The sequence below is a fragment of the Mus caroli genome, chromosome 4 (genome assembly GCF_900094665.2).
Source record: "Mus caroli chromosome 4, CAROLI_EIJ_v1.1, whole genome shotgun sequence".
Taxonomy (NCBI): domain Eukaryota; kingdom Metazoa; phylum Chordata; class Mammalia; order Rodentia; family Muridae; genus Mus; species Mus caroli.
The window spans coordinates 57,550,710-57,570,497 of record NC_034573.1 but is presented as its reverse complement, the minus strand read 5'-3'; the positions used below and the strand labels follow the sequence as shown (position 1 = coordinate 57,570,497).

The 19,788-nt window shown below is 48.4% G+C and overlaps 1 protein-coding gene across 3 annotated transcripts in view; it reads left to right on the top strand.

Annotated features, from left to right (window-relative positions):
- Positions 1-19,788, top strand: part of Whrn (whirlin) — an 85,307-nt gene that overhangs the window by 47,054 nt on the left and 18,465 nt on the right. For all 3 annotated transcript variants that reach the window (XM_021159523.1, XM_021159522.1, XM_021159520.1), the window contains exons 4-5: positions 17,235-17,437; positions 18,657-18,693. In XM_021159523.1, coding sequence (XP_021015182.1) covers positions 17,235-17,437; positions 18,657-18,693 — 240 coding nt within the window. The remainder of the gene's footprint in view (positions 1-17,234; positions 17,438-18,656; positions 18,694-19,788) is intronic.

Sequence of the window (19,788 nt, the reverse complement as noted above, 5' to 3'; positions counted from 1 at the left end):
CTTTTGTGGAGCTGCCAGAAGTTAGGGAGCTGGGTTTTTCTTTGGACCTGACAAACACCGGTATTAGAAAATGAACTTGAAATTTCTGGAATTTACAACTCAGGACTCACACCTGAGAATAGGTGAGCATGTTTCTTCCCAGTTTGTTTAATGTCATTGAAGATCACATTAGATAAGGAAATGTGAACAGCACTAAAATCCAAGTTCAAAAGTAAATGTGGTTTGAAGGAGAGAGTGTGTGTGTGTGTGTGTCCCCACCCCCTCCCCAACCCCACACCCCCACACCCCCCACACCCCCCACACCCCCCACACCCCCGGTGTTAGTCATTGTTCTGTTGCCACCATGAGACACCATGACCTTCACAAGTCTTGTAAAGGAAAGCAGTTAATTGGGACTTGTTACAGTTCAGAGGTTTAGTCCACTGTCACCACAGCAGGAAGCAGTGGCACACAGACTGACCTGGCAAGGGAGAAGTAGCTGAGCATTCTCCATCTGAGTCTGCAGGCGGCAGGCAGAGACAGGTGCTGGGCCAGGCGTCAGCATTTGAAACCCCACAGCCCACCCACAGTGACACACTTATTCCAACCAGGCACATCTCCAATCAGCATGGCCACCCCTCCTAATCTCTGTCAAGTAGCACCACTCCCCATTGACCAAGCATTCTAATCTAGGAGCCTATGTTGGGGAGGGGCTATTCTCCTTCAAACCAACACCGCTCTCACAGGCTCCTGTGTTCAAATACTTGGTCCCCATTTAGTAGAACTGTTTAGGGAAGATTGAAAGGTTATAGGAACTGTGTTACTGGGGTGGGCTTTACATTTCCAATGCTATCCCAAAAGTCCCCCACACGCTCCCCCACCCACTCCCCCACCCACCCACTCCCACTTCTTGGCCCTGTCATTCCCCTGTACTGAGGCATATAAAGTTTGCACAACCAATGGTCCTCTCTTTCCACTGATGGCCGACTAGGTCATCTTTTGATACATATGCATCTAGAGACATGAGCTCCGGGGGGTATTGGTTAGTTCATAATGTTGTTCCACCTGTAGGGTTGCAGATCCCTTCAGCTCCTTGGGTACTTTCTCTAGCTCCTCCATTGGGGGCCCTGTGATCCATCCAATAGCTGACTGTGAGCATCCACTTCTGTGTTTGCTAGGCCCTGGCATAGTCTCACAAGAGACAGCTATATCTGGTAGACCCAGATACTTCTTTCTACCTCCTTCTTGCAGATAAATGTGTAAGCACCCAGCTACTGCTCCAGCACCAGGCCTGTCTTCCTCCTGCCATGCCCCCCACCCCCACCTCGATGGTCCAGGACTCAGACCCCCTGGAACCATGAGCTCCGTATTAAATGCTTTCTTTTATAAGTTGCCTTGGTCATGGTGTCTTTTTTTTTTTCATTTATTTATTTATTATATGTAAGTACACTGTAGCTGTCTTCAGACACTCCAGAAGAGGGTGCCAGATCTCATTACTGATGGTTGTGAGCCACCATGTGGTTGCTGGGATTTGAACTCTGGACCTTCGGAAGAGCAGTCAGGTGCTCTTACCCACTGAGCCATCTCACCAGCCCCAGGTCATGGTGTCTTATCGCAATAATAAAGCTGTAGCTAGGACTTTGTTTTATTTGTTTATTTATTTCTTATTTGTAGCGTGAAATATTAAATGGCAATCCACGCTACCACTGGCATGGCAGCTGTGGCCCAAGAGGCTGGAGGGCCCCACCCAGACCCCTCCCTTCCAAATTCCTGTGGCTGGCTGGGGTGCCCTGCCAGCATACTTTTCTCTAGACCCCAGCTGAGTCATTGTATGAGGGAAAACACCAAATCCTCATTTAGAATCTACAGGTAACACAATCGTTTGGCACAGCAACTAGCATCCTAATTTGTAAACCATTCGAAGTTATAAATCCTCTGGTAGCGCATCCAGGCAGATCTGCCACCTAAACCCAGCCGCCGCCCCCATCGTGTCCTCCATGATCTCTCCCATCCAAAAGGAAACCTTTCTTCTCCTGCCTCCCCTCTTCCTCCCTCAGACCCAGAAGGCCCGCCTACTCACCCAGTGATTGGTTCCTTGAAATCTTTATTCATTAGGGGAAGGTTCTGCCACAATTATTTATCTTAAGTTTATGGGAGGAAATCATTATATGGTGCTATGATTTTAATCTGAAATGCTTCCTACAGACTCATATCTTGAATTCTCACTGGATAGAGGGCGTGAGAATTCTGAAGGGCTGTGGAACCATTGCTGATATCAGTAGCTCCTGCCTCTGAGCTCTGCAACTGGAGCAGCGCTACCCTTGCTTGCCTGCCGTGATGGGTTGACATCTCTGAAACCATGAGCCAAGTTAACCTTTCTTCGCTTATGCTGGTTTCATCAAGGGTTTTGTCATAGCCATGCACAAGTGACCAACCAGTACTTTATCATCTCACCTTTAGTGACTCTGCAATAAGCACTAGATGGAAACATGAGGCTGTCTTTGACCAATCACGAGTTTGTAGGCATTTAGGAGGTACTGAGTTCCTTTTGCAAGTTTGAATTTTACACCGTGATGGCTTGCTTGGGGAGACTTCCCGGAAGGCACGGTGTGATGTGTTTTATACCATTCTGTCTTAGTAAGATTCCATCTGCAAAGCGCCTGTTCAGTCTTCCTCACTAAGCCATGGTGGAGGACTCTCCACTCAGGTCCAGTTCACCAGTGTGCGTTCTGAGCATGGTTCTTGAATCATTCATATGGCACATAAAATAGTGGATCCTTGGAACTGGAGAGCCGGCTCAGCAGCTAAGAATGCTTCCTGCTCTCCCAGAGGATCAACTTGTGTTTCCAGCACCCACTTTGGTTGGCTCACAACCACCTGTAACTCTGGCTTCAGGGAAGCTACCTGATCCCGTGGGCACCGCACTCCGTACACTTACCCACACATGGGCACAGGCTTACAAATACAAGGACTAATAGATCCTTTTAAAAAAGTCATCTTGTAGCTTTTGAGGCAGGTATTAGGCTTGTTTTACATTGATAGAAATATTAGAATATTAATAATTTTGATATAAGTGGGTCTTATTATCAGCCCTCAAACTAAAATAGACCTGTCTTAAACAAGAGTGGACCCTGAGAACATCCGAGCTCTAGTGCCCTGAGCCCATTAATGTTTAGGTCTATGTCGCAGAGAGAATTAAGGTCCAGGTGGAATTCAGCTGCCACCCATCTGCCCTTGAGGTGGGATGATCCCAGATTAGCCTTCTAGGCTCAGAGTCACAGGTCATAGAAGTGGGGTGGGAGCCAGGAAGAGGCCGTGAAGTGAGGAGGACTCAACTTGATGATGCTTGTTCTGTGGGTGGATGAATCTCCCAACAGCCCAGAGCTGTGAGTGGCCTCTAGAAGCTCAGAAAAAGCCAAAAAATGGACTGTCTCAACTCTGCAGAAAGGAACTTGGCCCTTCTGGTGTCTTGCTTTTAGAGTAGTGGGATATGTGTCAGATTTCTGACCTCTAAGCATGCATGGTTGTAGTTCAGTGGAATCGTGGTTGCCTAACATACTTAAGTCAGCCCTCACTTTGGCTCCCAGTACCACTTACATTGGGCATGGTGGCACCCACCTGAAAATCCCGCATTTCACGGTCATTCTCAGTTACCTGGAGAGTTTGAGGCCAGACTGGGCTACAAGAGATAGGGCTCTCCTCCATTGCTCCTCCTCCCCGGAAAGGTCCAACAAGATGACTTAGCAGGTTAAAAGGCATTTGCAGCCAGGACTGATGACCTGAGTGTAATCCCCAGAACCCAGGGTGAAATGAAAATTGTAAGATTTTCACCTTACAGTTGTGTGTGATCATGCATGCATGTGTGTGCAAATGTGTCTGCACATGTCCATGTGCTGCATGGTGCAGATACGACTCAGAAGATAAACGTGTGGGAGTCAGTTCTCTGTTGTCAGCATGTGGGTCCTAAGGGTTGAACTGGCGCTTATGGGTTTGAGAGCGAGTGACCTCACCTGCTGCACCTTCTCGAAGACCCACTTTTCTTCTTATGGGAAAGGTGTGTGCTATAGGCATAGCTTCATACTTGGGGCTGTGTGCTTTCAGGACATAATTTGTGTCCAGACACATTTGCACACACATGCATGCACAGTGACCTTGGTCATTTTTCGTTTATTTTACAGCTATTTACTTCTGTTCTAGTTGATTCTGCTATTCTTCTCTATGAATACTTAGTTTATTTTCATTATTTTTTCAAGTGCAAGTGCTGCCACTATGAATGGCTGTGTATTTGTGTATTTTCTTTTGGGAGTATGTTGTCCTGAGAAACTTCTAGAAAAGAGCGTCTAAAATATTCTATCCTAAATTCCCAATCACTTGTGTAAGAATCTGCCTGTTTCTCCAGCTCTGACAAGTACTGTCACCTGTTCAATGATTTTTCCAGTCTGATGGGTGAGAAATTATGTCTTGTTATTGTTTTCCTGTGCAATCTTATTATTATTTGTTTGTGTTTTCATACACTTAGGGGCCATTTTGTCATTTTGTGAGTTGTTTATATCTTGCTGTTAGAGTTTTGGATACACACACACACACACACACACACACACACAGAGAGAGAGAGAGAGAGAGAGAGAGAGAGAGAGAGAGAGAGAGAGAGAGAGAGAGAAAGCATTCTTTAGCCCTGGGAATAATTGGCCCTTACCTATGATATATACTGCTCATGCTCCTGCCATGTCTGAGCTAACTCAGGCTGATTGACACACTGTAAACAGAGTGGCCTAAACAATTGACATTTATTTCCTCCAGTTGGAGGCTGGTAAGTGCCAGGTTAGTACAGTTGACTGATCTGGTTCCTCATGGCTGGCTTCTCCCCAGGTCCCCACTAAGTGGGGACTCTATTGACTAAGTGAAGATTCTGTTGTCTCTTCATCTTTCTAGAAGGGTCCTTTTGGATTAGGGCCCCACCCTATGACCTTCCTAACATAATCTCTTTTTCAAAGGCTAGATTTTCTTCATGGTTTGAATGTGAAATGTCCAGCCCTCCTTTCTATCCCATCTCAGCTTTCTTTCTGTTCTGCTGAGATATGAGAAGGGGGTGTCCTGGATGCACACTTCTGCCATGTGTAGCTGTCTGCTCCCGTGCCTTCTCCTCCAAGGCAGACTGTACCCCCTCAGATTGTAAGGTGGTTTGAATGAGAATAGTTCTCATAGACTCATATGTTTAAATAATTGTCCCCCAGTTGGTGGAACTGTTTGGGAAGGATTAGGGTGTGGCCTTGTGGGAGAAAGTGCATCACTGGGAAGGAGCAAGCTTTGAGGTTTCAAAAGCCCATGACATGTTCAGCTATCTTTCTCTAACTCATGAATCAGGATGTAAGCTCTCAGTTACTGCTCCAGCACCATACCTGCCTGCCTGCTGTGCTCCCTGCCGCGATGATCACGGACTCTAAACCTCTGAAACTGTAAGCCCAAATAAACTGTGCTATAAGTTTCTTTGGTCATGGTGTCTTATCACAGCAATAGAAAAGACAAACTGTGAGTCAAAACAAACCATCCTTTTTGGCTTCTGGTCAGGTATTTGGTTACAGTGATGAGAAAAGTCACTTAGGCCGGTATGAATTGGATGTAGGTGGTGGTACAGTCAGTCTGTGGTGTGCTGTGGTCATTTTCTTGTGACTTTATGGGGTCTTTCCCAATGCATAAGTTGTATTTTTAAACTGTTTGACCTCAGCCCTTTCTTTTGTTGATTCCAAGTTGTAGTTAGACAATGCTTCTTTATGCCCAGGATACAGAGTAATTTACCATTTACCCCTGAAATACTTTCTTGTTTTGTTTTACAATGCAGATTACTCAACCCAGAAGGTCATGTGTGCAGGTTTCCCCTACGCTGCCGCCTCAGCTACTGAAATATTTACACTTTTTTCCCTTTGTATTTCTCACTCATCTGTTATATGTTCCTTGGTGTGAAATAGTGTAAAAACGTTTGTTAGATAGCTACCATCTTTTCAGTACTGCATGTTATATAAAGTCTGCCTTTGCCACAGTGATCTGTAACACAACCGAGTCACATCTGTGGGTCCAGGTGTTTCTGGTCTATGTCCGCTGCCAGTCTCCTCCCAACCAGGGCCACCCTGCTGCAACCACAGAGAGACTTTGTCCCTGGCTGCTCTTTCATTCCTGCAGCAGGATCTTTAAGACCATGCTTGCATCTTAATTTTTCCATCATTTTTATTTACTTTTTTAAAATCCAAAGATAAGAACTGCCTGGCTTGGAGGCATGGACTTGTAATTTCAGCTACTCTGGAGGCAGAGGCAGAAGGATCTCAAATTCAAGTGAAGCCTGGCCTACATAGTGAATTCAACGCCTGCCTGGGCCACTTGCTGAACAGGTGTGAGGGAGGGCCTGGGCCACTTAGTGAGACTGTGCCCAGTGGTAGGGGGTGGGACAGTTGCTGAACAGGTGTGAGGGAGGGCCTGGGTTCAATGCTCAGTACTTTAAAAAAAGCTGGGGTACAATTAAGTAATGAAGTTAATTTCATTTTATACTTTTAAGTGGTTTCTGACTAATACAGTTATTTTATTAAAAAAAAAAAACTAATACATTTATTTTGAGGGGTATCTAAGATTTAGGGACAAACCAAGCCTCCAGTACAGGCTTCTCACACAGTGCCCCTTCCCTGCCTATTCCTGGAGTTTCCCCTCCTGTTGTTACTTTTTAGTCTATTGTATTTGTTTCATTTTATTTCTGTGACACTGGAACTGTGGCCAGGGCATGTGCTTTGCCACTGAGCCTCCCTCCATCTTTATTAGCAAGCCACAGATTAGAACATAAGAGACACGTGTTCTAGTCAATGACCCAGTGAGGTTTGCAGTATTCACTGGAGCCTGTAATTCACATCCAAGGTCACAGTTCTGTGGGTTTTCTTAGATGAGTAACATGACGTGCCCTCCCACGTAGCTTCGCCTCCCTAAAGACCCCCATACCCCACTTAGCCTCCCTCCCCATTAGCCTCTCTGTTTCCCAGCTCCCAAGCCCCTCTGATCATCTCACCGTTTCTATGTTTCTGTCTGTCTCCGTGTTCCTCTCTGCCCACAGCATCCCAGAGTTGTATGCACACTCGTCTGGGCCTTTCCACATAGGCCTTTTCCTTTGCCAAATTATCTTCTGACCTATTTATTGAGACACAGCATCACCATCGCTGTGAGGGCATTACATGCATTACCACCTGCCATGACCAGCCTGGGGGAATAACACTTCCATCTGCGCAGCTGTGCTGGGGACCTTGGCAGTGGTTGGTTCCCTGTGCTGTTACTGAATGGACCAAGGACTGCTGTTAGCAATAGTTACTCTACAGTAAACATTGGAGGCCATTCACATACAGTTTTATTTTCCACATGAACTTCTATGCTAATGCTTCACAAATTCTGGCTGCAGTTTTTACTAGGCTGCCTTTGCAAAGAGTGAGCAAAGAACTGCAACAGGCAGTGCGCAACCCTCCAGCATACAGGTTGACTCTGCCTCTGCCCTCTGAATCCGTTTCTTGTGATACGGAATGCCTTCAAATCTAGTTCATATGGTACTGTACACTTTTTGTCTATTCCCAAGGATTTGTCTCTGTTACGATCACAAATGGTGATCGTATTGTATTTTCAGGCTGGTCACTGTATATGAAAGCTGTGGGCTTGAACTTGAGAACTGAGAGGTCCATTAAGAATCTCAAAGTGAGTCTGTAGACCACATCTGGCCAGTTGCTGCAGTAGACTGGAAGTTCAAGGTCAGCTGGGCGTGGTGGTACACGCCCTTAATCCCAGCAGAGGCAGGCGGATTTCTGAGTTCGAGGCCACCCTGATCTACAGAGTGAGTTCCAGGACAGCCAGGGCTACACAGAGAAACCCTGTCTTGAAAAACCAAAAAAAAAAAAAAAAAGAAGTTCAAGGTCCTCCCACTTCTTACTCCAGATTTTGTCTGTCTTTCCCTCCCTCCTTCCCCTCTCCTTTCCTCCCTCCCCTTTGCCTCCCTCCTCCTTCCCTCCTTCCCTCATTCTACTCATGTGTATGAATACAGGCCTACACATGCCTCCCTGTGTGGAGTCCAGAGGATAACTGAAGGTCAGAGAACAACTTTTAGGGGTCTTCCGCTCTGTTTTGAGTCAGGGGCTCTCTTTTCTGCCACTGTGCTGTGTACTTTAAAGCTACCTGGCCAGAGAGCTTCCAAGGCATTCTTGTCTCTCCACCTTCATCTCCTGGTAGCAATGTCCAGCTTTTTACATGGGTTCTAGGGGTTGAACTCAAGTTGACAGGCTTGGACAGCTAGCACTTTACCCACTGAGCCATCTCCCTAGCCCTCCAGTTTCCCTTCTTGTCTAATAAGGGCATTCATAACCCCTTCAATTTCCCAGGACTCTCTGCTTTCAGCAAAAATAAACTTATGATGTATCACTGCTTCACTCTGTGGAGCTGGGCTGCAAGGCTTTACCTCCCACAAGTCCAGGCCTTGTCGAACCCAGCATTTACACAACAGGGAGACATCCTGCCCCATGCTTGTGTGCAGAAACCCAAGGCCAGGATCTGGCTCAATGGCTCATTCATCAGTTCACTTAACTCATTTGCTCACCCCAGGGCAACTAATGTTGAGCATCTTCTGGGTGGTGCCATTCCAGAGGTACAGGACACTGGCTTTGGATTCTGGCATTCAGCACGATCAGGCAGTGACAGGGCACTAGGAGGATGTCAGTGACTCCTGCCTTGGGGACAGTGCTATTTGAGCAGGTGGCCTCCAGGTGAAGAATAGAGGGAGGAGTGTTTGGGACAGAAGAATAGTATGTGTAGTCTGGAGGAGGCGAAGGTCTGTGTGCTGATGAATAGAGAGATGGCAAATAGGGATGCACTGAAAAAAAAAAAGTGGTAGGGAATCGTGGCATGGAATACCACTGCCACTGGCTGAACCCAGCCGGAGTCCCTCAACCCGGGGGAGAACCAGAGTTCCAGTACTCAGGTGGGCAAGGAGTCGGCGAGTGACAAACAGACACGAAGACAAGAGAGTGTTGACTCTGAGTGTAATTTCTCAAAGAGAGCATCAGACTTATATTACAGAAGAAAGCAAGGAAGTTAGGTGACCCATCAGCCAAGATACATTGAGGTCATCCCATGCATAATGACACAAAACAGAAATGCATACATAAAGACTGGAAGGAACCAGGCAGTGGTTACAACTGAGATAAAAGCAGCCCTATCTAAAGTCAGCTATTCTTGGAGCCAGGTGAGGATTTCACACCCTAGTCACAATTCTAGTCAATAGTATAACCCACCACCAGGAGTCCATTAGCACCTAACTATGCTATTCCTCTGAGCCTTGTGAAAGCTTGCACCAGGGGGTTCTTCTCTTGCTAACCTTTTCATGAATAATGCAATACTCCTACTCTAGTTCCTCCTTAAACCACAACCCACCTTCTTCCCAGACCATTGTAAATTCCGTGCTGTTACTCTAAGTATCCGTATGGAACCTCCATTTAACAGAGGAGCCCACCAACTTTCTTCTAATATGTAATGTAGTCTGCCTTACATGACTGTAATGAGAATTCTAAGTTTACTTTGTTGAACTTGCCTTGAAATTTCTAACTCTATCCAGTAAACGACAATGCCTGATTTCTTTCACTATCTCTCTATCAACACTGGAGGCATTTTGTCTGAATAAGTCAAATTATTCCTTGGGGGCACCTATAATAAAACAATAAACCTGTACCACATCCGTGTTATGGGACTCCAAGAACTTCCCAGAGACCAGTTTCCATGAAACTTTGTGCCTCAGGACTGTGGCCAAGCTTTGGACTTGTCATGCAGACTCCACTGGAGTGGGTGTGGCATGCCACGAAGGTCCCTTTGGAGTCAGGAAAGGTTGACACATAGAATCTACTGGAAGGGACGATGCTAAGGGGGACAGGGAGTGAGGTGATAGTTTTCAGTTTCTTTCTGCCACTTGAAGACAGCATTGGAGGTGGCTGAGGATGGAGCATAGCAGGACTGCTTTGGAGACACTGACTCGTCCAGAGTGAAGCTGGGGCACGAGGGCTCCAGCGTCCTGTGGGGGAAATGGACGCTGATGCTGCAGCCAGGGAGTCTGGAGAGGGCTTGGAAACTGGGGAGCCTGGTGGAGGAACAGGCTTACAGGAGGTACAGGGGAAGGTCTTGGATTAGAGGAACTTGGTTTATTGAGGTAGCCATAACAACACGTGGTCAAAGAAACAGAGATTCTGTGCTGGGGAATTGGCTTTCATTTTACTTCATTTTAATTAATTTAAATGTAATACTGGGATAAACTTGGATGGGTAGAGGGAGGGGAACCTACCTGTTCATATTTATGAGGTTATAAGACTATATTGTATGAGAAGAGAATCTATGTTTAATAGAGGGGATTTTTTTTTTAATGTAGAGAATTGTAAATGTAGCAGTTGCTTTTAGAATATTCCACTGTGATATTCCCTTCCAGTGTGTTGGGGTTAGATTCCTTCAAGTCATCTGGGGTCATCCTACTCTGCCCCTGGCATGCTGGGCATCCTTGGGCAAACAGTGTTACCTCTCTGAGCTTCACTGCTCTCTTCTGTAAAACAGGAAACCTTAGTTTATCTGCCTTGGGGGTAGGATCAAGGTCAGAGTTAAACAACATGGGTGGCTGGCCTAAGCTAGGCACTCGGAGGGTCCACATGGCTTCTTCTGCCTGCATTTAACTCTTAGTGACTTCCCCCTGGAAAGTACCCAGGTGTCTTCACCCCAGTCTGACCTTGGGTGGGTCCTTCCCCCTGTCTGACCTCAGGTTTCCCACTGTTGATCTGAAGCCTTAGATTAGGCCTCCATGGAGATTGCAGCTCTGCCAAGGATCCAAGAGGAGCAGGCAGGTGCCACATGCTGGAATTCAGCCTGAGCGGGCTGTGCCATTCTGTCCTCTGCCTTCTGGATCGGTTCTGCCTGGGCAGGATCCAGGCTCGTGGAACTGCGGTGTGTGGCCAGACGCTTTCAACCCAGTCCTGACTCCCACCGCAGCTTCGCACTGACCTCCATCTTTCATTGTTGCTTCTTTAAGTACGGGCAAGGTTTGCCGGCTTCTGAACTGTTGGGAAAAACTCATGTTGTCTCATTAAAACTGCATTGTTCGCTTGTAGTGAAAGGGGTGGGGGTGGAGGCCCATTAAACTTTTATACCTGACATGGAAAACTATTAAAGATTCATAATTGCAATAAAACTCCTTAATAGAACGGGGATGCGAGCTGAGGTGACACAGTAATCAGCAGGCCCTCACTTGGGACCCCAATGTCCACTTCAGTGGGTCCTTGGGGTTCGGTAGAGCCCTAGAGGGTTCCATGAAACCTTTCAGTCCTGTGGAGCCCTGGGAAGGATGGAGGGCCGGAAGCAGGAATGCCTTGGGTTCTTTCCTTGCACGATCCAAGAGAATGATCCCATCTCTCTCTGTCCAGCACAGGGATGGAGTTCTTGGCAAACTTCTTTCCCAACATCCTCTGCTGAGGGATCTGAGAGCCACCACAGCCACCCCACCCCGGGTTCCTCTTTTTTCAAGCACTCTCACTGGTGTGAATAGCATTCCTACTATGTGCACGTTGTAAAGTCTAGGGACACCAGGGTACAAGGTTAGGGAAGGCAGGCTGGTTTGTTTGTTTCCTTGTGAGGGTAGCTTTGCTGGTAGCCCAGACCAGCCTAAAAGTTGTAATGCTCCTGCCTCAGCTCCCAGGCACTGGGATTATAGGTGTGCTTCACTGCACCTAGCATGTCTTTTCCTTTCCTCCTCCTCCTCTTCCATTTTTGAATTTCAGGTAAAAAGCTTTATCAGATAGATGATCATCATTTAGAAGACCTATGAGAATACTGTTTACATCAATGAACATTTTCACTGTCTGAAAGAAATTCAGATTATTGCTGATGACAGTTCTTCCTCTGTTGGAACCTGTCCCTTCACAGACACACAAGAAACCTCCATTGTAGCTTCTGGCAAATCCGTAAAGGCAGCTTTTTGTGTGTGTAGATAGATGAAGAAACTTTTTTTTTTTTTTTTTGTGAGCAACCCCTCATAGTGTGTCTTAAAGGAGGGGTCAGCACTCCATCGCAGGACTGTGCAGGCTAGGGGACAAGGCCACACACTCGGTCTTGTCACATTCAGTTCTGGGCAGAAGCCCAGATGTCAGTAAGCTGAGCCGGCAATAGCTGAGCCGGCAGTGGGAGCTTCAGGGTGGTCTGTGTGGGGAGGTGGTCAGCTGATGCTGGAAGCAGGAGGAGAGGCAGGTCTGGCGGAAGGGACTCAGAGGATGGAATGGCAGGATTGAGTTGCTGTGTGAGTGATGAGTATGTCTGCATAAGCAGGAGTTTTCAGAAGGCAGCCAATACATCCTGAGCACCAGTGCATGCACACAGTGTCCTGTGTTCTTTCTGTGTTCATCCTGGAAGTCTGTTGAGCCTCTCATATGTACTGTCTGAAGTGTGGGAGACACAGTGGAGGGCATGCTAACCCACTCGTGGCTAGCAAATGATATTTTCTGAGTTTTCTCAGGAAGTAACTGGAAAATAAGGTTATACATATATACAGCACATATGTAGCAGAATCTGAAATTGGGCCCAGACTCTGAGGTCCCCTTCAGAGAACCAGGTTCCCGATGGCCTGTCACGCAGCAGTCCAGGCGACCCACTCATCAGGGTGTTGTTCCATGTGTAGAACCATGGAAATGTTTTTCTTGGGTTTCTTGGAGGCTGCATGAGCCACCCTACTGCCTCTGAGGGCCATCTCCTTGATGTTCTTCATGTGTGGGCCGCACCTTGTGGGGACCAAGTTCAATGGAAAGCAATGTTCCATCTGTGCCTGTGTGTCTCACTTTCTCAGAGCGCTAGGACATGAACCCTGGGTGGCCTGGGGTTGATGGAGCAGGTTTTGTTCTGCCTTAAAATGAAGGGCATCCCCACAGTCCAGTTCTTCTCTATCACCAGCGCCAAAAACAGTGACTGACTATGGAGACCAATAAAGTAAACTGCCTTCTCTCATTCATCCTTCCCTGTGCTCCCATCAGTGCCCACAGCAAGATGAGCAATAAATTATTATATGGTCCATCACATTGCCTGTAGACCAGGGCTAAAAGCTCCCTTGCATCGGCTCCAGGGCTGGGCTTTGCCGTTGCTGCCACATGTCTTTGCAGAGCCTCAGTTTCCCCCATTGTGTAAGAGGCCCCAGGGAAGGTCTGATGGACATAATAGTATCTTAGCCCCTTTATTTCTCACCTTGTCTATACACACAGCATCTCACTCTGGGCTGGGAAGAAAAGTCACATCTCTGCGAACAGAGCTCCTGGCTTTTCTTTGAGAGGATGAGGTCAGTCTCCTTCAACTTCATGACAAGCCAAGGGCAAGAGGAAGCAACGGAAAGATGGACTGCCCATCTGCCCATCACTGGCTAACCCTCCCTGGCTTCCTGCACTGGGGTGAAGGTGGCAAGGGCTGGGTAGGGCCCCTGAGAGCATGGAGTTGGCTCGGCTTAGTCATTCGTTTCCTATGTGACTCTGGTGTCCTTGAACTTGTCTCTTCTGTTTGGAAGGAAGCAGATGGAGAGCCTTGTGTCCGTGTCTTGGTGCTGGGTATTTCTGTTGGTTCCCACGGTGACCTGGGACTGGCTAGAACACCATACCAATACCACAGAGAGGAACACTGAGACTTGGGGCATAACTTGAAGGAGTGATGCAGGCCACTGAGCTACTGTGTCATAGTTTTCTGCCCTCTAAGGAAGGGCTACAGTGTGGAGACACAATTCCCCACCCCATGGAACACACTGAGTGAGACACACTGGCTTTTCTCAAGAGTGGTTTGCCAATGTCATAGTGAGCATCAGTGCCCGTCCTGACAGCTGCTGAGGTGTCGGAAGCCTTTGGTCTCAGATACTGTCCTGCTATGAAGAGACATCATGACCAAGGCAGCTTTTAAAAGAAAGCATCTAACTGGGGGCTTGCTTGCAGTTTCACAGGGTTAATCCATGATCATCACGGCTGAGAGTGTGGTAGCAGGCAGGCATGGCACAGGAACAGTAGCCAAGAGCTCACATCTGATGCATTAGTTGTAGGCAGAGAGAGACTAGGTCTGGTGTGAGCTTTTAAACCTAAAAGGCCACCTCTAGTGACATATCTCCTTCAACAAAGCCACACCTACTCCACACTCCCTATTCCTTCCCAAGTAGTTCCACTCACTGCAAACCAAGCATTCCAAAATGAGCCTATAGGGCCCCTTCTCGTTCAAACTACCACACCTTCCTACAAGGAGAGGGCAGAAGGAAGAAAACGAACCTGTAGATAGTGGAGTGACTTGGACCGGGTCAGATGTGGGGGTGGGCATCATGGAGGGCCCCATCCCAACTCTCAAACATGGTAGTTTTCAGCTGAGCTCTGGAAGAAGAGGCCAAAAAAGGGATGAGGGAATCGGGCTCATAGGTGCCAGTCTGTCTGGATGACTTGTGTCCTGCTCCCATGCCCTCCAGTTCTCCAGCTGGATGGCAGGGAAGCCCTGCCACCTCTGCCTCCTCCCATGGGGATAGGCTTATTCATCAGGCCAGAGGGAGCAGTACTTACTTAGCCAGTCAACCTGAGATTCCAACACGTAGATACCCAGGGTGTAGCCAAAGCCTGCCCTGTGCCGGACCATTCACAGTGTAGGCCCTGAATCTAAGCTGAGAGGAAGAGTGACATTGAGAACCACAGTAGCCCATCAGCTTGGTCCCTACAGGTTATTTGAAGCCTCTATTAGACCTGCTAGGCCTAAGCAGTAAGCATCAGGAAGCCCGTGGCTATGGGAGTTTCACATAAGCAAGCCGTGCCACTGAGAGGGTTTGTACAGTGGCCCTGGATATCAGGACCTGCATCCATCATTCGAAGTATGTGCCCCGATCTGAAGTTCCCATTTAACAAGTTGACCTATGTTGTATCTGGCTTCCAGTTCAGCCTCCAAGCCTGTGAATGGGCTTATTCTTTGCAGGCTGTCCCCAGCGGGATCCAGAGCCTGGCTCTCAGAAGCATGTCTGGACACAGCTGCTCTCCCAGATGCAAGCGCCTCTAATTAAACTGCACACTGAAATAAAGTGCGCGGAAAGGAAGGTTAAAAGTTGCAGCTGCAGAGGGACACTTATGGAAACAAAACACTGGAATATGAGAGGTGCAGCCTCCTTGGCTGTGGCTTCCGCAGCAGAGATTATAGAACAGGGCCATGACACCTGGAGGTGCTGACTGATGGGCTCCGGGCAAGTGACCCTGGAGGGAAGTGGATTTTCCCCTCCATGCCCAGAAATATTAGTGCCTGGAGTAGCCTTCCTGTGCTGGGCTTCAGAGCAGGCCAAGGTAGAACTGACAAAATTCCAGCCATCATGGAAAGCTGCACTTACTGAGCACTTGCTGGCTACGCCCTAAGGCAGCGTAGGGTCTTGTTCCTCATTCTTTACCTGGAGCTCAGTGGGCTGACTACATTCTCAGATGTTAAACAGGGAGACCAGTGGAAAGGGAGAGAGGCTTGTCCTCGTGGGTGGTGCCAGTGTTAGGCGATACTGGCACTGATAGCTAGACATTTGGAGGAGGAAAATCTTTGGTCAAGGCCCCAATTCACGGCATGGAGGGAGGTGGGTTGTGGGGCTATGTCACATGGCATAGGAATAGCAGGGGCAGGACTTGAACCCAGGTCGGATGGTCTCTGAAGCTCTTAACCACATGTTGACGATGACTGTGGCTGTTTGGATATGAACCCACAGAGATGGAGTGTTGACTCAGGAACCACCATGTGAGCAGGTGGGGGCCCAGGAGAGAAGCCGCCAAGGGTGGAGGAAGGGGAAGGTGGATGAGATTTGCTGGAGAGGCAGCTGGATAAATGCAGGTGGAGCTGATGGTTGTATCAGAGTCAAGGTCCAGCTGTTGACTGTCTCAGGCAGGGCTGAGGAAGGTGGCTTTGGGAAAGGCTGGACCGGAAGCCAAGCCAGGTGGTCCCCTAGCAGCAGCCAGATGGACCCAGGTTTGACACTGTAGTTCCCCTCACTAGTGCTCTGATCACAAACTGAGGGTGGGCATCCTATTGTGTAGCTCTTCCTGAGGAGAGATAAACAAATATCTCTTCTGCCCAGGTCTGAGGCATCAACATCACCAAAAACACCTCCCACTCCGCACAGCCAGCTCTGTCCGTGGGGCTGTGGGGCCGTGGGAGAGTCTGTCCTCCATTGTTGATACTGTGGACTCAGACGGAGGGAAACACACACAGCTGGGAAGAGGTAGCAGGGCGGAGGCAGCTGCCCTCCAGGTTAAAGCAAGCATGGCGTTGTCCTGTCCGTGGGCTCGAGAACCTGCTGGAAGAGAAAGTCCACTGAGTTCTCACTCTTCAGGGTGGTCCAGTGCCCCTCTCTACACAGCAACATCTTCCTCCCGCCTCTTCTGGCGTTGTCTTTTCATTTTAAACATGCTCATTTGCCCATTGTTTTCTATTACAAAATAAAGCTGCTGTCATAAGATTCCCGGCAGCGTGTACTCCTTCAGTGGGAGGCTGGGGGTCTCATTAGTGTGGGTTTTTTGTTTGTTTGTTTGTTTGTTTAACTTCCTTTAGTAAGCTAAAGTATCACTGGCATTCTAAAGTGGCAAAAGAATGTGAGCTAGGGATAGAGAGAGGGCTGGCTCTGTAGTTAAGAGGACTTGCTGCTCTTGCAGAGGACCCAGGTTCAGTTCCCACCTACAATTCCTCTTCTGGGGGATCCCACCCCATCTTCTGGCCTCTGTGGGCACCAGGCACTCATATATGCACATAGAATAAAAATAAAGTGTGTGGTCGGTAAGAAATCTCAACAGTGTGGGGTCAAATGTGGAACTAGCAGATGTCTCTCTCCCTTCGTGCCTCTCATCCCGTCCTGCACTTGGTTCATCTGGTCCCAGTCTCTGAGCTGGCTTGCTTCTGATGGGGGACTTCAGGGAATGTCATAGCAGACCTACTCTCTAAGTGACAAGAGCTGGGCTCAGGGTTGGGATTGAAAGCAAGCTGTCATTTCCTTCTTATGTGACCTGAGGGCATCCACAGCCTCCCTGAACTTCACTGACCTCATCTCAGTCTGGAGAGAGAGAGAGAGAGAGAAAGACAGAGACAGAGAGAGAGAGAGAGAGAGAGAGAGAGAGAGAGAGAGAGAGAGAGAGAGAGAGAGAGAGAGAGAGAGAGAGAAGAGCTGGGATGAGGTCAGCCCATGTGACAGTGCTGGGTCTTGGCAGGTTGGAGACCAGATTCTGGAGGTGAATGGGCGGAGCTTTCTCAACATCCTGCATGATGAGGCAGTGAAGCTGCTCAAGTCATCCCGGCACCTCATCCTGACAGTGAAGGACGTCGGAAGGCTGCCCCACGCACGTACCACCGTGGACCAGACCAAGTGGATCGCCAGTTCCCGGATCGGGGAAAGCGTCGCCAACTCAGCAGGGTCTGGCCTCAGGCACGGGGTTCTGGGATCCTCGGGTGACTTCTGAGAACCACTGTTCCCTCTCTTCTGTCACAGGGCTCTCAGTTTGGTGTCCCTACCCTGAGATCCACTCCACTCGTGGGCACGAGTGTGGGCTCTTCCCCTCCTCTCTTAGCCCCAGTGTCCTCTGGAAAGTTAAAGTACAGGACTTAGAGCCCCCGTGTCTGCCATCAGGCAAATCACGTTACTGGGTGTTTAGTGCATCCGTGAGCATCCAAATGCAGGCTCTGCTGTCGCCATCCTGTACTGCCAGAGAGGACCCCACGAGATACTTGGGATGAAGGAGTCTCAGAAGCCCAAACCAGGCACAGGGGCCCGGTGGCTGTATGCCTGCTAGTTATGTGACCTATGTCACCTGTGGTCCCATCAGACATCTCCACCTGCTGGCTGGTGACTCCTGGTCAGACACTCCCAACAGTGTCTTACTTCTCTCATGTACTCCCTTCTTTTCTCCTGCATAGTGTTACACAGTTTTAAAAGGTTAATTTCCAACACATTTTTAAATCGGATTTCCCAGTTAAAAACTTGGTTTCTGGTTATTTCTTAAAATTCCAAACTCTTGAGGCCTAAGCCTACATTTTCTCATGAAGATATGAGCTAAAGCTAAGATGTCCCTATAAAGTTTCCCCTAGGGTTTGCTATTCCTCTACCGCCCTAGGGGACGGCTGACCCTGATCACCTGTCAGAGGTCCTTTATTCTCCTCACATCCGTGATTCCTGACTCTCCATTGCTCTCATGACAACCAGAGAACTCTGGGTCCCATCTGTACAGGAAGCACTCATGAGGCTACCTTGCATGGTGTGACAGTGCTGAATATGTTGCTAATGGGGAAAACTCAAAGCCATCAGTAGGTCCTGGGGGAGGCAGGGTACATGCCCTTTAGCAGCCCCCTAGCAGTGACCATGGTACGTAGATGTGTGGTTTCTCACACTTTTGTTCTACTTTGGGGTGGCAAGAATTTCTGAGAAGGTTCACCTATCCTAAGCTGTCTGGCTTGAAACTTGCTACGCAGCAGCCCAGGTTAGTCTTGTCCTCCAGATCTTCCCACATGCTGAGATCGCAGGCATGTGCCACCATGCCAGATATAAAGCCTGGCTTTCCTGCTCCAACTGAGCCTTCCCCATGTGTGCCCCATTCTGTGTGCTGACATGTGCTGAGAGGGCTTGTGTCTCTCCATAGGTTTCCGGGGGACCACACAGAAGAAGGGACAAGCAAGGTAGGTGTCTCTGTGGGACATGTGTTAGGGTTTTAGCACCATGACCAAGGTAAGTCTTATAAGGACAGCATTTAATTGGCGCTGGCCTAGAGTTTCAGAGGTTCAGGTCATCAAGGCAGGAGCATGGCAGCGTCCAGGCAGACGTGGGGCTGGAGGAGCTGAGAGTTCCACCTCTTGTCTCAAAGGCAGCTAGCAAAAGACTGGCTTCCAAGTAGCTAGGATGAGGGTCTTAAAGCCTACACCCACAGTGGCACACCTACTCCACTAAGGCCACACTTCCTAATGGTGCCACTCCCTGGGCCAAGCACATAGAAACAATCACAGGACATCATCATCTTCTTCCTCTTCCCTCAGTTCTGGGCAGAGCTTGTACAGGAGGTTCAGCCAGGCTACCCAACTGTCCAGATGCTTGCTGGCCTCCAGCCACTGTGCTGGCCTCAGAGATCAGAGCAGTGAACAGACTTTATCAGGTCTCTGCTCTCCTGGGGGCTCACACCCAATGGAAGACTCACAAATAAAGACAGTGTAAGGATTCAAACAAATATCAGATTAGAAAACTCACTGGAAACCAAGGAGGCACGGTGGCATCAAGGAGGAGAGAGTGTGAGTTTAGTCACTAAACCTGGATGAGACACAGAGCAGAAGCTGAGGTGTGAGCCATGCCAAGGCAAGAGCATGTGCCAGGGCTAGTGGAGGAATGGAAGAGGAGAAGGAGTAGGGTTAGGAACAGAGCGATGGGCCAGGCTGACCTGTTCTTACAGGCTTTGGGGCCATGGAAAGGTAGGAGATGCGAGCACTTTGTAAGCAAACAGAAAGTCTGTGTCTCCGAGACAATTTTGATATTCTTGGCAAGATGAATCAACTTGATATCAGCTGGTCAGTGGTGAGGACACCTGTATAATTTGGCACAAGTTAGGGGTACACATCTGAATTGTAATTTAGAAATGAAGGGACTCTTATCACACCAGCTTACTAAGAGAGATATCAAGACCCAGAGAATCACAGTGTGTGAATGGATGGGCTAAAGGATACACAAGAGACAAATATGAAAGTGCCACAGAGATGACCACATGGTGCCATCATCCCAGGGTTAGG